The sequence below is a fragment of the Xenopus laevis genome, chromosome 4L (assembly GCF_017654675.1).
Source record: "Xenopus laevis strain J_2021 chromosome 4L, Xenopus_laevis_v10.1, whole genome shotgun sequence".
Taxonomy (NCBI): Eukaryota; Metazoa; Chordata; class Amphibia; order Anura; family Pipidae; genus Xenopus; species Xenopus laevis.
In genome coordinates this window covers 3,926,183-3,944,962 of record NC_054377.1, presented here as the reverse complement: position 1 = coordinate 3,944,962, position 18,780 = coordinate 3,926,183, and the positions used below count along the sequence as shown (strand labels likewise).

At 43.3% G+C, this 18,780-nt stretch overlaps 1 protein-coding gene across 1 annotated transcript in view; it reads left to right on the top strand.

Annotated features, from left to right (window-relative positions):
- Positions 1-17,195, top strand: part of galnt18.L (polypeptide N-acetylgalactosaminyltransferase 18 L homeolog) — a 156,121-nt gene extending 138,926 nt beyond the window's left edge. The window contains exons 7-11 of the mRNA XM_018257279.2: positions 525-710; positions 1,061-1,198; positions 2,507-2,602; positions 6,536-6,700; positions 16,681-17,195. Of these exons, the coding sequence (XP_018112768.1) occupies positions 525-710; positions 1,061-1,198; positions 2,507-2,602; positions 6,536-6,700; positions 16,681-16,833 (738 nt within the window). The 3' untranslated portion in view covers positions 16,834-17,195. The remainder of the gene's footprint in view (positions 1-524; positions 711-1,060; positions 1,199-2,506; positions 2,603-6,535; positions 6,701-16,680) is intronic.
- Positions 17,196-18,780: the final 1,585 nt, after the last annotated feature.

The following is an 18,780-nucleotide window of genomic DNA, read 5'->3' as shown; positions in this document are numbered from 1 at the left end:
ATCCCCCCCCCCCCAAGCAGCCTAACAACAGAACAATGGGAAGGTAACCAGATAGCAGCTCCCTAACACAAGATAACAGCTGCCTGGTAGATCTAAGAACAAAACTCAATAGTAAAAGCCCATGTCCCACTGAGACACATTCAGTTACATTGAGAAGGAAAAACAACAGCCTGCCAGAAAGCATTTCTCTCCTAAAGTGCAGGCACAAGTCACATGACTTGGGGCAGCTGGGAAATTGACAAAATGTCTAGCCCCATGTCAGATTTCAAAATTGAATATAAAAAAATCTGTTTGCTCTTTTGAGAAATGGATTTCAGTGCAGAATTCTGCTGGAGCAGCACTATTAACTGATGTGTTTTGAAAAAAAACATGTTTTCCGATGACAGGATCCCTTTAAGGTTTAACTGGAACCAGGGGCCCAACCATGGAAACATCACCAGCATTTCCATGTACCTTTGTCAATAGCTTTTAGTGGCCTTTATATAGGCCAACAAATCATAGTAAATGTTTCTGGTTCCCTTTAGGTGTGGCAGTGTGGGGGAAGCGTGGAGGTCATGCCCTGCTCCAGGATCGCACATATCGAAAGGGCTCACAAACCCTACACAGAAGACCTGGCTCTGCATGTCCGGAGGAACGCCCTGAGAATGGCCGAGGTCTGGATGGATGAGTTCAAGAGTCACGTCTACATGGCTTGGAACATTCCTCAGGAGGTAAGGAATGATAGATGTCTACTTTTTACACCTTCTCACTGTTTGAGGGGCGGCACAGTGGGGAGTGAGTACCTCCAAAACCAACTCATGTAACATGATGATTCCAATGAGAGTCGGTGGTTGCTGTTGAGGTGGAAGCATTGGGGTTTTGAGGGCTTCTGAATCTAGGGGTGGGACTAAAGAAGATCCAGTTATAGAAGACCGCAGCATGGGATGTATATGATAAACACTTTAGGACTGATGTATCATGGGTAAGTGTTGAAGGGATTGGAAAGTAGGAGAGTAAATGGAAGAACGGAATCCCATTGTGGCTCTTGATAAGTGACCCTGATATTCTTGCGGTTCTTCAGGATTCAGGCATTGACATTGGCGACATCTCCAGCAGAAAGGCCCTGAGGAAGAAGCTACAGTGCAAGACCTTCCGGTGGTACCTGGTCACCGTGTATCCAGAGATGAGAACCTACACCGACACCATTGCCTATGGGGTGGTGAGTTTGCACTCGTCATTGTCTATTGAGCTGACATGTCACTGCCTGATTTCTGCCCAACTCAGTGGTCTCTGGACACAAGTGCAATTGGTCTTTGTCTTCTGGTGCTGAGATCTGGTACCACAATGCAGCAGTGAAAGACAATAGCAGCACACGTAGAGTCATTTTCTCTGGGTTAATTGAGCCGACTCAGTGCTAAATGAGGTGGTGTAAATGCTCCATTATTTAGATATTCAGCTCATTAGGCCATAAAGGTAATGGGTTTATGCATGAGAAGAACAGGACTTAGAAATCAGAAGAGAATGGATGGGGCAACTCCCACTCCCTGCGGAGAGTTAATTCCATCACATCCAACCAGGGAGAACTTACCCATCCTCTGGTACATTCTGAACTGTAATTAGATTGCCAGCAGTACGTACAAGGTTATAGCGCCTTATACTGACAATTACATTTAGAGTGTGAGAGGGTGAGAGCAAAGCCAAACAGTTGGGGGAGAAAAGAAAAGGAGAGGGGATGAGAGACAGAAGGAGAGAAGGGAAAGGGGGTTAGGGAGTAGAGAGACAAATGGGGGAGAGGAGAAATATAGAAGGGGAGAGAAGAGGGAGGATGGGGGGAGTAAGGCCAAACAGTTGGGGGAGAAAAGGAAAGGAGAGGGGATGAGAGACAGAAGGAGAGAAGGGAAAGGGGGTTAGGGAGTAGAGAGACAAATGGGGGAGAGGAGAAATATAGAAGGGGAGAGAAGAGGGAAGATGGGGGAGAGTAAGGCCAAACAGTTGGGGGAGAAAAGGAAAGGAGAGGGGGTGAGAGACAGAAGGAGAGAAGGGAAAGGGGTTAGGGAGTAGAGAGACAAATGGGGGAGAGGAGAAATATAGAAGGGGAGAGAAGAGGGAGGATGGGGAGAGTAAGGCCAAACAGTTGGGGGAGAAAAGGAAAGGAGAGGGGATGAGAGACAGAAGAGGAGAGAAGACACAGGGATGAGCCGTCTCGTTGTCCCATTAGGACTGCACATGGCGTCACATCTCCCGCGGTTCCAGTGAGACAAAGTTATTGTCACATTTACAAGTAGAATTGAGGAATATCAAATAATTAATGATATAAATGTTTGGGGAGATAAAGACGTTAAGATCTGAAACTTCTTGTAGTCTGTTTGGCCCCACGTTGGGTTGAGATCCCAGGAGCCCCTTTATCTATCAGTGACCGGATGCTTTTCCCTTTCATCGTTTGGGGGGGGGGTGATAGTCGTTCTCTTCTCAGTTCTCCTCCCTGTGTCTCTTTTCTTCATCTGCTTCTCTCGCTCTTTCATTTCAGCTGCAGAATTCCATGAAAACGGAACTTTGCCTTGATCAGGGTCCAGACTCGGACAATATTCCCATTGTTTATATCTGCCACGGAATGTCCCCGCAGGTAAGTCTCATTGTCTCCATTGGGCCCCCCCCCGTTCTCTCTGCTGATCAGATTTATTTATTAAAGCACAGAAAACAATAAGGCTATAAATGCCGCACCTTTTAATTGGAGCAGCCCTTTAGCAGGGAACATCTGTGGCCCTGAAGATGCCCCCCATTTTATTTCCTGCTGAGCCTTGGGGCCCACTCACAATATACAGTATATACAGTATACACATTACATGGCAACATAAGAACCAGTGCAGTCTGCATCAGAATTGAGTCATAATCAGCCCTGTAACATCAGCTTCTATGACAGATGAACCTCACTTTCTGCTATTGGTTTGGTTTGATGATTTCCCACGCTCCCTAAGCTCAGCTTCCCAACAGCAGCCCAGAGTCCACTGAGCATGTGCAGTGCCACTGACTCACAAAAAGATGCTGAACAAGATCCAAGATGGGGAGATGCTGGGTAGGGTGACCACCAGTCCAGTTTTTACCCGGACAGCCCGGTAATTGAAAATTGGGCAGGATTCCCTATGATTGACATGGCAATTGGCCAATTGCAGAGTCATAGCCAAGCCCCCTCATGACAAGGTCCACGCCCACATCATGGTCCCACCCCCATGGTCATTAGTTATAGGGCTACCTCTATTAGTTATAGGGCTACCTTTGGGCTGGTACAGTAAGTACAGTAGGGTGCCAGGGGGCAGTACATTGTCTGCTGTTTGGGGCATTTAAGGCGAAGGCTTTTAGAAATCTCAGAGCCACCTTAAATTTAATTAATGGGGAAAAAAATTAAATTCTGTGACTGAGAGACATAAGGCAGCAAATCTTTGAGTAGCGACTCTCCTAATTATTATTTTTTTCGGGAGAAATGACTTTTAGCAGCTAATAAGCTCCGAGCCGAGATGTGACATTTATTAACGCCTCGCCAGCCAATCACGCGACTCCGAGAAGGCGACACAACCTTTTTATTCAGGGATTGCTGAACTCTATCTGTATTGTATTCCGGGCTCAGTTTTTATTGAGGATGGCGGGACCCTGATTTTCAGCATTAGAATAAATGTGTAATATACAGAGAGAGCGGCTGTACCACTGAATAGGGGGATTACGCCAACGGAGTCGCCCACTGTGAAAAAAAAACGATTCAAATATGAAAATCCCCAGCGCATAAATAATCAAAGTAAGTGAATAATTAGAGCACAATGCAAAGAGCTTTAGTCTTTTTATCCAAACAAATTGGTTACACAGACGGCAAGTAAATGCGATAAAAAGCGAATAAACAGCGGCGCGGATTTAATTCCGTCTCACAGCGATGGAATGGAGGGGAAGGGGGGAATTGGGGGTTCTTGTTCAAATTTGGGTTACGTCTTGAGAACAGCCATTGTGCTGGAAGGGGAGACTGTTTGGGCAAAGGTCATGCCAACCTATAGGTGAGGCCGAAAATATCTCATTTTCTGAGCAAATCCGCACGGGTTATTTCCCCTTTTTTAGAAATACATTATCTTGAGAATTTCCTGTGTGGGAATAAACTCTAAATCGTGAAAAAAATCGAATCGTATGAATTAGTCTGCACGAAAACCGCAAATTCTTTGGATTATTGCGCGAAACCCAGCGCAGATCAGGATATCTTCGGGACCTCTCCCATCGATACAACCTCGGCAGATCTGAGATGCCGGATTTTTGGGTTCTGACTTTTTCCATCCTCGAGGTATAATAAATCCTTTTTTCACAAACAATTCGGATTTTATAGTAAAAAAAACCCTTGAATTTTTGGCATTTGGTCTTTAATAAATAGCCCCCTATATGTGTGGCCTTGCAGAGCATTTGTTTTTTAGATGGGGTCAGTGACCCACATTTAAAAGCTGGAAAGAGTCAGAAAAAAAAGGCAAATAATTCAAAAACTATAAAAAATAAATAATGAAGACCAATTGAAGAGTTGCTTAGCATTGAGCATTCTATAACATACTAAAAGTTAACTTAAAGGTGAAGCACCTCTTTAATGAAACCCCTCCTACTGATGGCCATGGCAGAAATGCCATACCCTGGACCTTAGTGATGGTCGAACTTCTCCCGTTTCTCGAATTTCCAACAAAATTCACAAAACAGCGGAAGATTTGCCAAACTCGAAAATCGATGCCTACGTCAATTTTGCCCCCGGTGTTAAAGTCAATGGGCATCCGAATAGTGTTGACGCGCATCGTTTTTGATGCGAGCAACTCTTCCAACACACGTCCAAAAATTTTTGACGCCGGCGAATTTTCACCGGAGTTTCGCGAATTTATTCGCCCGTGGTGAAATGAGGAGATTCGCAGCGAATTTGCACCTGGCGAATTCATTCGCCCATCACTACTGGACTTTCTATTGGATCATTAATGCAGCTGGAGAGGCTGAAGCCGTTGCCCTACATGTAGTAGATAAGTGCATGGGCCCTAAGGGGCCACAATATTTGTGCAGCAGAGTCCGAAGGCTTATTAATTAAAGAAATGACTAATTTCTAGGAGCACAAATGTTTCGTACTTCAATTCTGGGGGAAATTGTGGGTAGGGATTAGGGATGCACCGAATCCAGGATTCGGTTCGGGATTCGGCCAGGAATCGGCCTTTTTCAGCAGGATTCGGATTCGGCCGAATCCTTCTGCCTGGCCAAACCGAATCCGAATCCTAATTTGCATATGCAAATTAGGGGCGGGAGGGAAATTGCGTGACTTTTTGTCAAGGAAGTAACAAGGAACAAGGAAGTAAAAAATGTTTTCCCCTTTCCACCCCTAATTTCCATATGCAAATTAGGGTTCGGATTCGGTTCGGTATTCGGCCGAATCTTTCGTGAAGGATTCGGGGGTTCGGCCGAATCCAAAAAAGTGGATTCGGTGCATCCCTAGTAGGGATGCACCGAATCCAGGATTCTGCGTTTTCCAGCAGGATTCGGATTCGGCTGAATCCTTCTGCCTGTCCGAACCGAATCCGAATTTGCATATGCAAATTAGGGGCGGGGGGAAATCATGTGACTTTTTGTCACAAAACAAGGAAATAAAAATATTTCCCCTTACCCGCTCCTAATTTGCATATGCAAATTTGGATTCTGTTCGGAATCTTTCGCAAAGGATTCGGGGGTGCGGCAGAATCCAAAATAGTGTATTCGGTGCACTTGCTCTGCTCCGTGTTAGTACATAAAGCTGATGCTGCTGAGAATTTGCAGGTAACTCCCGGTACAAGTCAGAGTGAGTCGCAACTGACAGAGCAGAGGAACGTCCTTGACATTGGTCGGATTGAGAGCTTTGTGTTTACAGTTTTTGGATCAGAACCAAGAGCCTTTGTAGCAATTTTCTTTGCGCTGCAGCAGATCAACTCCCCGTCCCTCGTGTACCAAAAAGGATCTGTTTTGTTTTTTTCCCCTTTCATCCTTTAAAGGGAAATGTCCTTAATGTCTGTCGTTGCGCTGCTGAGAAGGAGGCGGTTGTTTTAAGTGCAAGACCGGAGAATAAATGACATTGGATCAGAGAACAGGGTCCTGGGACTTTAAAGTGCGTTCGTGGAATTCTCTGATTCTCTGAAAAAAAGTCGCCCTGTACCGAAACGGGGGTCTCTATTTACTGGGACCTGTTTTGGTCAGTGACCCCAGCCTACAATGTGGGGGTTCAATGGCAACTGCATGATACATATATATTCAGAAATGGTTTTCAAATGATCAGCCTTCCTATTCTGCATCCGGTTGTCAGGGTCGCTGACCCCTCCAAATTAGAATGTGATCCTGAAAAATGCCCTTGAACATTCAGCAAACAGCTGCTTGTTTAAAATGCACTTTGCTTCAGAGCTAATTGTGCAGAACTAGTGTACACTGAAGTCGGATGTAGTTTGAGTAGTCAGAACCAGCAGTGCAGAGATTAGAAAGGCACAGGCATTGGCTGTTGGAACATATTTGGGGGTGCTGATGGGCTGCTTTGTGTTTGCAGAGCATTTACTACACCAGCAACCAACAGCTGCACGTGGGGAACCTCAGCCCGACCATTGATGACGATGACAACCGCTGCCTGGTGGATGTGAACAGTCGGCCACGACTCATCGAATGCAACTACGCCAAAGCCAAACGCATGAAACTTTACTGGGACTTCAACCAGGTAAACCCTCTCCGTTTGGGCTCTAACGCCAGGTGCCAACCCATGTTTAAACCAAAAAAATCCCTGAGTGGAGGTGACAATATATTAGGACCCCCCAGTTAATTTGATTGCTAGCCTCCTAGCCTAGGCCGGTGCCTTGTTTCCCTGTCTCCCCTTTGATAATTCATTAATTTCCATTCGGGCCAAATATTAAAAGACCAACCACCAAGGGGACACAGGTAGTGGTGGGATAATAATTAGAAATTAAACTTGATAGTCGGCCGACACATTCGAATAAAGGATTTTGCACAATAAGAGTCGCCCCCTACTGGTTAGGAAAGTGCACCGTCCCAGAATGAAATATTTAAAGCCCCGGTGCATTAAAATCTGATTGTATGTTTGGTAACAGGTCTATAGTCTGACACAGCCTTATTTACAGCACTGCTGCCTGGAGAGGCCTTAGATTTCATGATTGTGACCAAGGCAGGACAAACAAACCACTAATCTTTGGAATACAAATAAATCAACACAGGAACCAGCATCGGACTGGGGGGGGCGGGGGGGCGGGGGTGCAGGGCCCACTGGAAAGCTACAGGGTCATCATGCAAAAATTGGGGCCCACCATGTTTTTCCCACTGTCCCGCCGGCCCAGTCTGACCCTGATGGGAACCAATTTCATGAGACCAATATTTAAATGGTTGATTCCCCTTTAAGTTGACTTTTAGCATGTTATAGAATGACTAAATCTAAGCAACATTTCACTTGGCCTTATTTTTCTCTCACTCTTTTTAATGTTCAGCCTTCTTCTTCTGACTGTTTCCATCATTCAAATGGGGGTCACTGACCCCATCTAAAATACAAATGCTCTGTAAGGCTTAGGATGCACCGAATCCACTATTTTGGATTCGGCCGAACCCCCGAATCCTTCGCGAAAGATTCGGCCAAATACAGAACCAAATCCGAATCCTAATTTGCATAAATTTGAAAACCTTTTTTACTTCCTTGTTTTGTGACAAAAAGTCATGTGATTTCCCTTTCCCGCCTCTAATTTGCATATGCAAATTAGGATTCGGATTCGGTTTGGCTGGAGCCGAATCCTTCTGACAAAGGCTGAATCCTGGCCGAATCCCTAACCGAATCCTGGATTTGGTACATGCCTAGTAAGGCTACACTTGTTACTGCTACTTTTATTACTCTCCTATTCATATTCCAGTCTCTTATTCAAATCAATGCATGGTTGCTATTGGAATTTGGACCTTAGCAACCAGATTGCTGAAATTGCAAACTGGAGAGCTGCTGAATAAGAAGCTAAATAAGTCAAAAACCACAAAAATGAAAACCAATGGCAAATTGACTCAGAATATCCCTCTCTACGCCTCTACTAAATGTTTATTTAAAGGTGTACAACCCCTTTAATCAAGCTGTCAGGGCGGGTGACGGTGCAGTCACGCTCTGATGCCGCATGATAAATTCAGAAATAATTAAGGACGTGCTGGTTTTAACGGCGCTTCTGGGCCGGCCCGGTGCGACTGGAGCCGTATTGTTCCCATAGAATGTTGCACACAAAGCCACACAACTAATGAGAGTAATTGAGCCGCGCCGGGATTAATTGCTGTTTTGCGCTCCAGTGATTCGCTCTCTTTCTCTCTCGAATGCGTCTTGCTGCACCGCAATGTGATATAGAGAGAGATGTAACTCTGTAAGGACCAATTAGCTTCTCATTAAGATCCTGTTTGTATTCCTGTTTAAAGGAGGCATTCAGTTGGGATAAAGCTCAGGCATAGTTGCAGTTGGCCGCCTTGGAGAATCGAATCTCCTCCCCCTGCTACTGAGACAGCCCTGATTCTCTGCACTTCCTGTGCCTGGGTTGTTCTCTTTCCCATTGTCACAGTGAGTAGAAACTTAGTTGAGTCCAGTCCCCGCCCACTTGACTGAACATGGGAAAGAGAGCAGCTCATGAATAGTAGTGATGGGCGAATTTGCGCCGTTTCGCTTTGCCGACGCCGGCACCCGTTTTTGACGCCGGCGCCCGTTTTTGACGCCGGCGTCCGTTTTTTCGGACATTTTTTTTGCCGCCGACTATTTTTTTCGTGAATTTTCGCGGGCGTTTCGCGAATTTATTCGCTGGCGGCGAATCGCTCAAATTCGCGGTGAATTCGCGCCTGGAGAATAAATTCGCCCATCACTAATGAATAGGAATCTATGTTGGTGCATCTGAGATTATAAGGGTCATAGTAGGGGCAGTTATAGTAGTTCATATTAATCCCCCTGGTATGGGATGTTGGGGGGCTGATGTCCCCATACTTGTGGCCGTATAGTGAACCACATTGATATATTTAGGAACAGAAAGCTGCCTGGTACTAAGTGGATACAATTATTGAATATAAATATTTCGGGTTGATATTGGGTCACTTCCCCTTTCAACAGTTTCCTCAACAGTCTGAGGATTTACTGCGCTCCTTCCCTAACCTCCGTCACTGGCAGAAATGACTCAAGACAAAGCCATTATTCAAATGAAAGAAGAAGAATTAATCTATAGCTGTGCTAACGAGGAATCCAGAGCAAGTGCTGCCGTCCCTTATTAGGCAGCCATTGACCTTTATAGAATCCTCTTTAATTAAGCAGCGGATCCGTCGGGTTCATTACGGGGAAGAATTCACCTGCCTCAGCAGCTTCCAGACTCTCAGTCCATACGGAGACGGATAATTCCATTCTGTGCGGTCAGAGCTCAAAGAAACTATAATTATAAAATGTGAAAATGTAGCAGACACGGTGTGAATTAAAGGGGGTTGTTCACCTTTAAATTAACTTTTATTATAATGTAGAGAGGGATATTCTGAGAAAATTTGCAATAAGTTTTCATTTTTTATTATTTGCGGGTTTTTTAGTTATTCAGCTTTTTATTCAGCATCTCTCCAGTTTGCAATTTCAGCCACCTGGTTGCTAGGGTCCAAATGACCATAGCAACCATGCATTGATTTCAATAAGAGACTGGAATATGAATAGGAGGTGTTTGCATTATATACTCTATATACATAGGATACATTAGTATATACAGGTGATACATTAATATGATACATTATTTACATAGGATACATTAGTATATATAAGAGATACATTAATATGATACATTATATACACAGGATACATTAGTATATACAGTAGATACATTATATACATTATATACACAGGATACATTAGTATATACAGTAGATACATTATATACATTATATACACAGGATACATTAGTATATACAGTAGATACATTAATATGATACATTATATACACAGGATACATTAGTATATACAGTAGATACATTAATATGATACATTATATACATTATATACACAGGATACATTATGTAGGAGATCAGTAGAGGCTGCAGCAACTAATGTATTAAAAATCTTCTGGGGTCACCCAGCAGGCACCCTCAGCCCCCCTCTTATAGCCAACAGGCAAGTAGGTGCCATAGTTTAGGGTGCAATGAGCCCAGTATCCAGTCGGTCGGATATTCTCCTACTTTGCCGATGTGAGTCGCTGCGGGAGGGAAAGTAGTTTCGATGACACGTCGCACGTTAATGGGATCCAGATGAAAGTTATTACAGGGAAAGGTGGATATTTTATGAGTTTTGCGCATTAATTCTCTTGGCAATAAAATAAAGATGAAACGCTGGAAGCTGATTTGCATAATGAAAAAAGTAATTATTTATTTACTTTCTGCCGGCGGAACGTGATACAGAGACGGGGCAGGAGAGGGTTTATATAAATATATATATATATTACAGCACATTCTGGGTTATACAGGACGAGTCTGACATTTTGGGGTGCATAAAAGGCCACATTAATGGGGGGGAGGTTTATAGATGGATGTGGCTGTGGTTTCAATAAGGGGCAGGCTGAATATATTCAAGTTGGCACCTACAGAACTGCAGATGGACTGAGCCCAGACAGAGGGACGGGTGAGGGGTACATACAGAAGTACATACAGAGGTACATACAGAAGTACATACAGAAGTACATACAGAGGTACATACAGAAGTACATACAGAAGTACATACAGAAGTACATACAGAAGTACATACAGAGGTACATACAGAGGTACATACAGAAGTACATACAGAAGTACATACAGAAGTACATACAGAAGTACATACAGAAGTACATACAGAAGTACATACAGAGGTGCATACAGAAGTGCATACAGAAGTACATACAGAAGTACATACAGAGGTACATACAGAGGTACATACAGAGGTACATACAGAAGTACATACAGAGGTACATACAGAAGTACATACAGAAGTACATACAGAGGTACATACAGAGGTACATACAGAAGTACATACAGAGGTACATACAGAAGTACATACAGAGGTACATACAGAGGTGCATACAGAAGTACATACAGAAGTACATACAGAGGTACATACAGAAGTACATACAGAGGTACATACAGAAGTGCATACAGAAGTACATACAGAAGTACATACAGAAGTACATACAGAGGTACATACAGAGGTACATACAGAAGTACATACAGAGGTACATACAGAAGTACCATACAAGAAGTACAGGTACTACAGAGGTACATACAGATACATACAGAGGTACATAACAGAAGTACATACAGAAGTACATACAGAGGTACATACAGAGGTACATACAGAGGTACATACAGAAGTACATACAGAGGTACATACAGAAGTACATACAGAAGTACATACAGAGGTACATACAGAGGTACATACAGAAGTACATACAGAGGTACATACAGAGGTACATACAGAAGTACATACAGAGGTACATACAGAGGTACATACAGAAGTACATACAGAGGTACATACAGAAGTACATACAGAAGTACATACAGATGGTACATACAGAGGTACATACAGAAGTACATACAGAAGTACATACAGAAGTACATACAGAGAAGTACATACAGAAGGTACATACAGAGGTACATACAGAGTACATACAGAAGTACATACAGAAGTACATACATGAAGTACCTTTACAGAAGGTACATACAGAAGTACATACAGAGGTACATACAGAGGTACATACAGAAGTACATACAGAGGTACATACAGAAGTACATACAGAGGTACATACAGAAGTACATACAGAGGTACATACAGAGGTACATACAGAAGTACATACAGAAGTACATACAGAGGTACATACAGAAGTACATACAGAGGTACATACAGAGGTACATACAGAAGTACATACAGAGGTACATACAGAGGTACATACAGAAGTACATACAGAAGTACATACAGAGGTACATACAGAAGTACATACAGAGGTACATACAGAGGTACATACAGAAGTACATACAGAAGTACATACAGAGGTACATACAGAAGTACATACAGAGGTACATACAGAGGTACATACAGAAGTACATACAGAGGTACATACAGAGGTACATACAGAAGTACATAACAGAAGTACATACAGAGGTACATACAGAAGTAACATACAGAGGTACATACAGAGTACATACAGAAGTACAGATACACGCACTGGTAGCATACAGAGGGTACATACAGAAGTACATACAGAGGTACATACAGAAGTACATACAGAAGTGCATACAGAGGTGCATACAGAATGGTACATTACAAGAGGTTGCATACAGAGGTGCATACAGAGGTCCCAGTAGCAGAAGGTGCATACAGAAGGTGCATACAGAAGTACATACAAGAGGTGCATAACGAGGTGCATACAGTGATACAGAAGGTACATCACAGAGGTACATACAGAGGTGACATACACAGTAAGTACATATCAGAGGTACAGTACAGAGGTACATACCAGAAGCTACAGTACAGAAGGTAACATCCAGGAGGTAATAGCAGAAGTACAGTACAGAAGGTACATACAGAAGTAGGTACATACAGAAGTACATACAGAGGTACAGTACAAGAGGTACAATACAGAAGTACATACAGAGGGTGCATACAGAGTGCATACAGAGGTGCATACAGAGTGCATACACAAAAGTACATACAGGAAAGGTCAGATCACAGGAAGGTGTCCATACAGAGGTGTCAGTACAGAGGTGCAATACAGAGGTACATACAGAAGTACATAACAGAAGTACATACAGAGGTACATACACGAAGTAATACAGAGTACATACAGAGGTACATACAGAAGTACATACAGAAGTACATACAGAGGTACATACAGAAGTACATACCAGAAGGTACATACAGAGGTACATACAGAAGTACATACAGAGGTACATACAGAGTACATACAGACAGTACAGAGTACATACAGAAGTACATACAGAGGTACAGTACAGAAGTACATACAGAGGTACATACAGAAGTACATACAGAAGGTACATACAGAAGTACATACAGAAGTACATACAGAAGTACATACAGAGGTACATACAGAAGTACATACAGAAGTACATACAGAGGTACATACAGAGGTACATACAGAAGTACATACAGAGGTACATACAGAAGTACATACAGAAGTGCATACAGAAGTGCATACAGAAGTACATACAGAGGTGCATACAGAGGTGCATACAGAGGTGCATACAGAAGTGCATACAGAAGTACATACAGAAGTACATACAGACATACAGAGGTGCATACAGAACATACAGAGGTACATACAGTACATACAGAGGTACATACAGAAGTACATACAGAGTACATACAGAGGTACAGAAGTACTACAGAGGTACATACAGAGGTACATACAGAAGTACATACAGAAGTACATACAGAGGTACATACAGAGGTACATACAGAAGTACATACAGAAGTACATACAGAGGTGCATACAGAGGTGCATACAGAGGTGCATACAGAAGTGCATACAGAAGTACATACAGAAGTACATACAGAGGTGCATACAGAGGTGCATACAGAAGTGCATACAGAAGTACATACAGAGGTACATACAGAAGTACATACAGAGGTACATACAGAGGTACATACAGAAGTACATACAGAAGTACATGCATCAGAAGTCATACAGAAGTATACAGAAGTACATACAGAGGTACATACAGAGGTACATACAGAGGTACATACAGAAGTACATACAGAAGTACATACAGAAGTACATACAGAAGTACAAAGGGTACATACAGAGGTACATACAGAGGTACATACAGAAGTACATACAGAGGTACATACAGAAGTACATACAGAAGTACATACAGAGGTACATACAGAGGTACATACAGAGGTACATACAGAAGTACATACAGAGGTACATACAGAGGTACATACAGAAGTACATACAGAGGTACATACAGAGGTACATACAGAGGTACATACAGAGGTACATACAGAAGTACATACAGAAGTACATACAGAGGTACATACAGAAGTACATACAGAAGTACATACAGAAGTACATACAGAATGACTAATTCTCATTATAATCACCCAAATGTGAAGAACAAATAGACAATTGGTTCTTACGGCTGTTCTTAGAGGGTGCGGAGTTACTGGGGGAGGAAAGAAAAACGAAACCATCCATCCAATGCCCAAAACGTCTCTACAAGGAATATGCCGAATTCGTTCATCCAATTCTTCATCCCGACATCCATGTATTCCTCATTGTGTCTCTGGGGTTTATAGTTACGAGTAAATATCGTTGCTTCTCAATGCAGCAGTTAACCCTTTCTCGTCTCTGGTTCTGACTCCTGACACAATGTAGCAGTCGCTTCTCCTCCTGATCTGCCTCATTCAGTGATGTCCCTGGGGCTCTCGGCTGCCCCCAGACATTACATTGGAAGCTTTTCCCTCGTTACATTAATTACACTTATACAGTCGGTAACGTCTGATTTTGGGATAATATTGGGTTATTTCAGTAACATTTTCCACAGTCTTTAAATAACTTTTATCTTTTATCCACGGCAACTCAAGAGCCTGAAAGGGAGGTGTTAATGGAGTAGTAAGAGTACGACTAATCTCCCCAAACTGCCTTCCCACCAGCTAGAATGTAAATCGCCAGAGGGGTGGCACTTTGTTTGCCTCACGAGGAAACTTCGGGCGACTTTGAAAAGCCGAAACGATCCGCATTCCAGCTAGTGGTAAGGCAGTTTGGGGAGATTAGTCGCCCGAAGAAGAAGCGGTTTGTCGCTGAGCGGCTAATCTCCCGACATAGCAGTGTGTGTCTCTGCTCTTATGGCTCATGGGGAGGAGGGGAGGCTACATATTAAATATTAACCTTACGTTCTCCTTGGGTCAACCTACAGCCCTCCAGTTGTTTTAAATCCCCCCAACAGCCTTTGGCCCCTCCCCTAACTGCATCATCACAACTGTAATCCTATTGGTTAGCATAGGTGCCCATCTATAGTTGCTCCCAGGTAGAACCCAGGTTACAGGGGGACTCAGAGCTGCCGTCTGGGGGTTTCAGGGGGTACTGCAGTCAGGGGCCACAAAGGACTGGGACACGCAGAAAAGTGGTGGGGATTTCAGTATAATGTATGAGACTGGTGTGGAACTTGGGGTGTGTTCATTCATTGGGCCCAATTTTATTTTTTGTCAGGTCATAAGGGCCTAGGTGACCAATAGGTTAATTATTAGGGTGCTGTTATGGGGTGTCCCTGATTCCTGGTGGTGGCCCTAACTGACTCCCAACCTCCATTCATGGGAATTGGCCCCCACACTTATATCAGGGCCCTACTCTGGTTTCGGAGCTTTGGATTGACCAACCCACTGACCCTCACTACTTCATTCATACTCCAGAGACTCCAGCCTTCACACTGGCTCCTGCATTACTCAAGGGGCCCCTCCCAGACAGTATTGGTCTAGGGCCCACTGGAACTGCTGCCTCGGGAGCCGCCCCCACACACTCCTGGCCCTTTGCTTTAGCCACATCCACTCCCCCCCCACCCTAGCCACAACCCTAATCCACCAGCCCCCCTCGCTGGTACCTTGTTTTTCTTCTTGTGGGCGCAATCAAGGTCAGTGAAGGAGGTTGGGGAGCAACACTCAGGGTCTCAGCCTTTTCTGTTACTGGAGGGAGTCACCTGACCCTGACCTGTACCAATCAGATACAAGTACAGGATCTCAGACCACACCTGAGCTTTCGCATCCGACCCTACCTGGGGAAGTGAAGCCTTATGGGTAGATTCTAATCCTCTACTCAACAGGTCCAGTGATGGGCCAGCTTGTCTGTCTTACCACTTTCCTTACACAGGTTTACAGATATATAAAAACATTGTCATATATTATTAGATTATGTTATTATAGGGGGTTATTAAATTATAGACGTTACTTGACTTGCTGGTGTTGTTCCGATGTAAAGGGGTTGTTCCCCTTTAAAAGAACTCTTAGTTTGATGTAGAGAGGGATATTCTGAGACAATTTGCAATTGTTTTTTATTTCTTGGGTATTTTGGGTTATTTAGCTTTTTATTCAGTTTGTAATCTGGTTGCTAGGATCCAAATTACCCTGACAACCATGCACTGATTTGAATAAGAGACTGGAATATGAATAGGAGAGGCCTGAATAGAAAGATCAGTAATAAAAAGTAGCAATAACAATACATTTGTAACCTTACAGAGCATTTGTTTTTTTAGATGGGGTCAGTGACCCCCATTTGAAAATTGGAAAGAAAATCATTAAAAAGCTATAATAAATAAATAATGAAGACCAATTGAAAATTTGCTTGGATTCTATAACATACTAAAGGTTAACTTGAAGGTGAACACTTATTGATAAAGCGCCAACATATTCCGTAGCGCTGTGCTATGCAATGAACCTACAAATGATCTGCACAACTACAACCAGCGAGTGTGCGTTAGTACATGGGATTTAGCAGCTACCGTGCGTCAGTAACCAGCTGACCAGTCCATGCTATTGTCTGATGAGTTGCTATGGGTTACAAGACTCACTGCTCCCTTCATATGGAAACTATTGGTTCCGTTTCATTGATAGAAATGCCTGTATTTATTGTGAATAGCTCAAGCTCTTACTGGTTATTTTTTTTCTTTTTTAAACCCAAGGGGGGTCCGATCCAAAACAAGAAGTCGAAGCGCTGCCTGGAACTTCTGGAAAACAGCGATAACGAGTTCGGGTACCAGTTGGTCCTGCAGAACTGCAGCGGACAGCGTTGGACGATAACGAACTTTCATAAAAACGTCATCATTACGACATAGTGGGGAGCTCAGAGCTGTCTTTAGGGGAGCTTGATCGGCATTGCAAATAGTGCTGGTGTGGAGAGGGGGTGCTGAACCCAAACTGGAGCCCCCCAGTGCAGCTCAGCCTACTTGGCACTCAGTGGGTTAAGGAGGAAACACTTGATTCCTTTGCTACCGTGTAGCAAACGTCGTACAGTTGCCTGCTGGATTTTTTATTGTATTATCGGTGAGTGCGAGGAAAGGTTATCGGGCTTTCAACTCTTCATTTCCTACTTTTTAGAGGTGCCCAGCGCTGGTGATGGTGGAAAATATGGAAATATTTTGCAACTTGAAGTGTAAATAAATAAGAAATGAAGCTATTTATAATGGACAATAAAGTTTTATGGATAAAATGAGTGATGCCGTTTATTTCCAACAATGGGGATCAGATAGCTAGAATCTCAGCCATAAAGCAAGGCAGGACTGCTGCTTACAATGGGGATCAGATAGGATCTGTGCAGCCACTGGGACAGAATGTTCTGTTATACAGATAGCTAGAATCTCAGCTGCCATAAAGCAGGACAGGACTGCTGCTTACAATGGGGATCAGATAGGATCTGTGCAGCCACTGGGACAGAATGTTCTGTTATACAGATAGCTAGAATCTCAGCTGCCATAAAGCAGGACAGGACTGATGCTTACAATGGGGATCAGATAGGATCTGTGCAGCCACTGGGACAGAATGTTCTGTTATACAGATAGCTAGAATCTCAGCTGCCATAAAGCAGGACAGGACTGCTGCTTACAATGGGGATCAGATAGGATCTGTGCAGCCACTGGGACAGAATGTTCTGTTATACAGATAGCTAGAATCTCAGCTGCCATAAAGCAGGACAGGACTGCTGCTTACAATGGGGATCAGATAGGATCTGTGCAGCCACTGGGACAGAATGCTCTGTTATACAGAAAACAAAGGAGATTTGAGAGCAGGGGGGCCTTTTAGGCCTGGAAATTGCACATTATTTATTGAACTGCAACCAGGCGCCTGATTGGCAGGTCTATACGAATGCTTAATGAGCCTAATGCATCAGTTCCCTTTTAATCCCACGCTGGGTAATGCTGTCCTGCTAATGATCATGTTCTTTTGTAGTCACTTCCTCTGAGAAGTTTTGATCTTTCTAATAGCTGAGATTATTGTTTATAGACCCTTCCGTCTGGTTCCGGGATAAGGAAAATTAATTGCACCCACAGAAATGTTTGTCTTTATGGGTTATCTGAAAATGTAAGTGCACTTTGCAGTATGAAAACGATTGTTTCCATTGCAAACACAGTTGCTGCTTCTCAAATATATGTATAACTATGTGAAGTTGCCCAGAGTTCTCTTCCAAGCACTTTTGCAATTGACATTAATTCATTTTTTGATAATATCAGCCATTTTCACACTGCTCGTATCATGAAGGAGTAACCTGCTGTTTGGCCTGGGCAGAACATCAAAATTATCATTATTGAAGCAGGAAGTATATCTGGATGCTTTTCTGCTCACTTCTATTGCTCATTATGTGGAAGATGCTTGTGAAGCTTTTATATAGTGAAAGTAATTGCACTATATAGCTTTGGACAATGCTAGGAACCTGGGACCCTGGTACCACATGGAATACAGGGGCCTTAAATGAACACAGCAATGACATAAATGAAGGATGTCCAACCTGTGGACTTCCAACCATAGTCATTCTCCCTGATAAGTACCTATTGGCATCAATGAGAAGTCCTCTCCTGATTATCCTGCAGCCACTGTAGCTAGGGTCAGCGACCTCCCCAACAAGCAGTTTAAATTCCATCCAGGAGCTGAAATATATTGTGAGAGTTGTCATTTTTCAACCAGGATAAGGGGAGAAGCAGGGCTGCAATACTAATGGACCGTGTGGTTTCCAAGTTCCTATGAAGCAGTTGTTTACATCTCATCAACAGCAAATTAGAATCAATAGT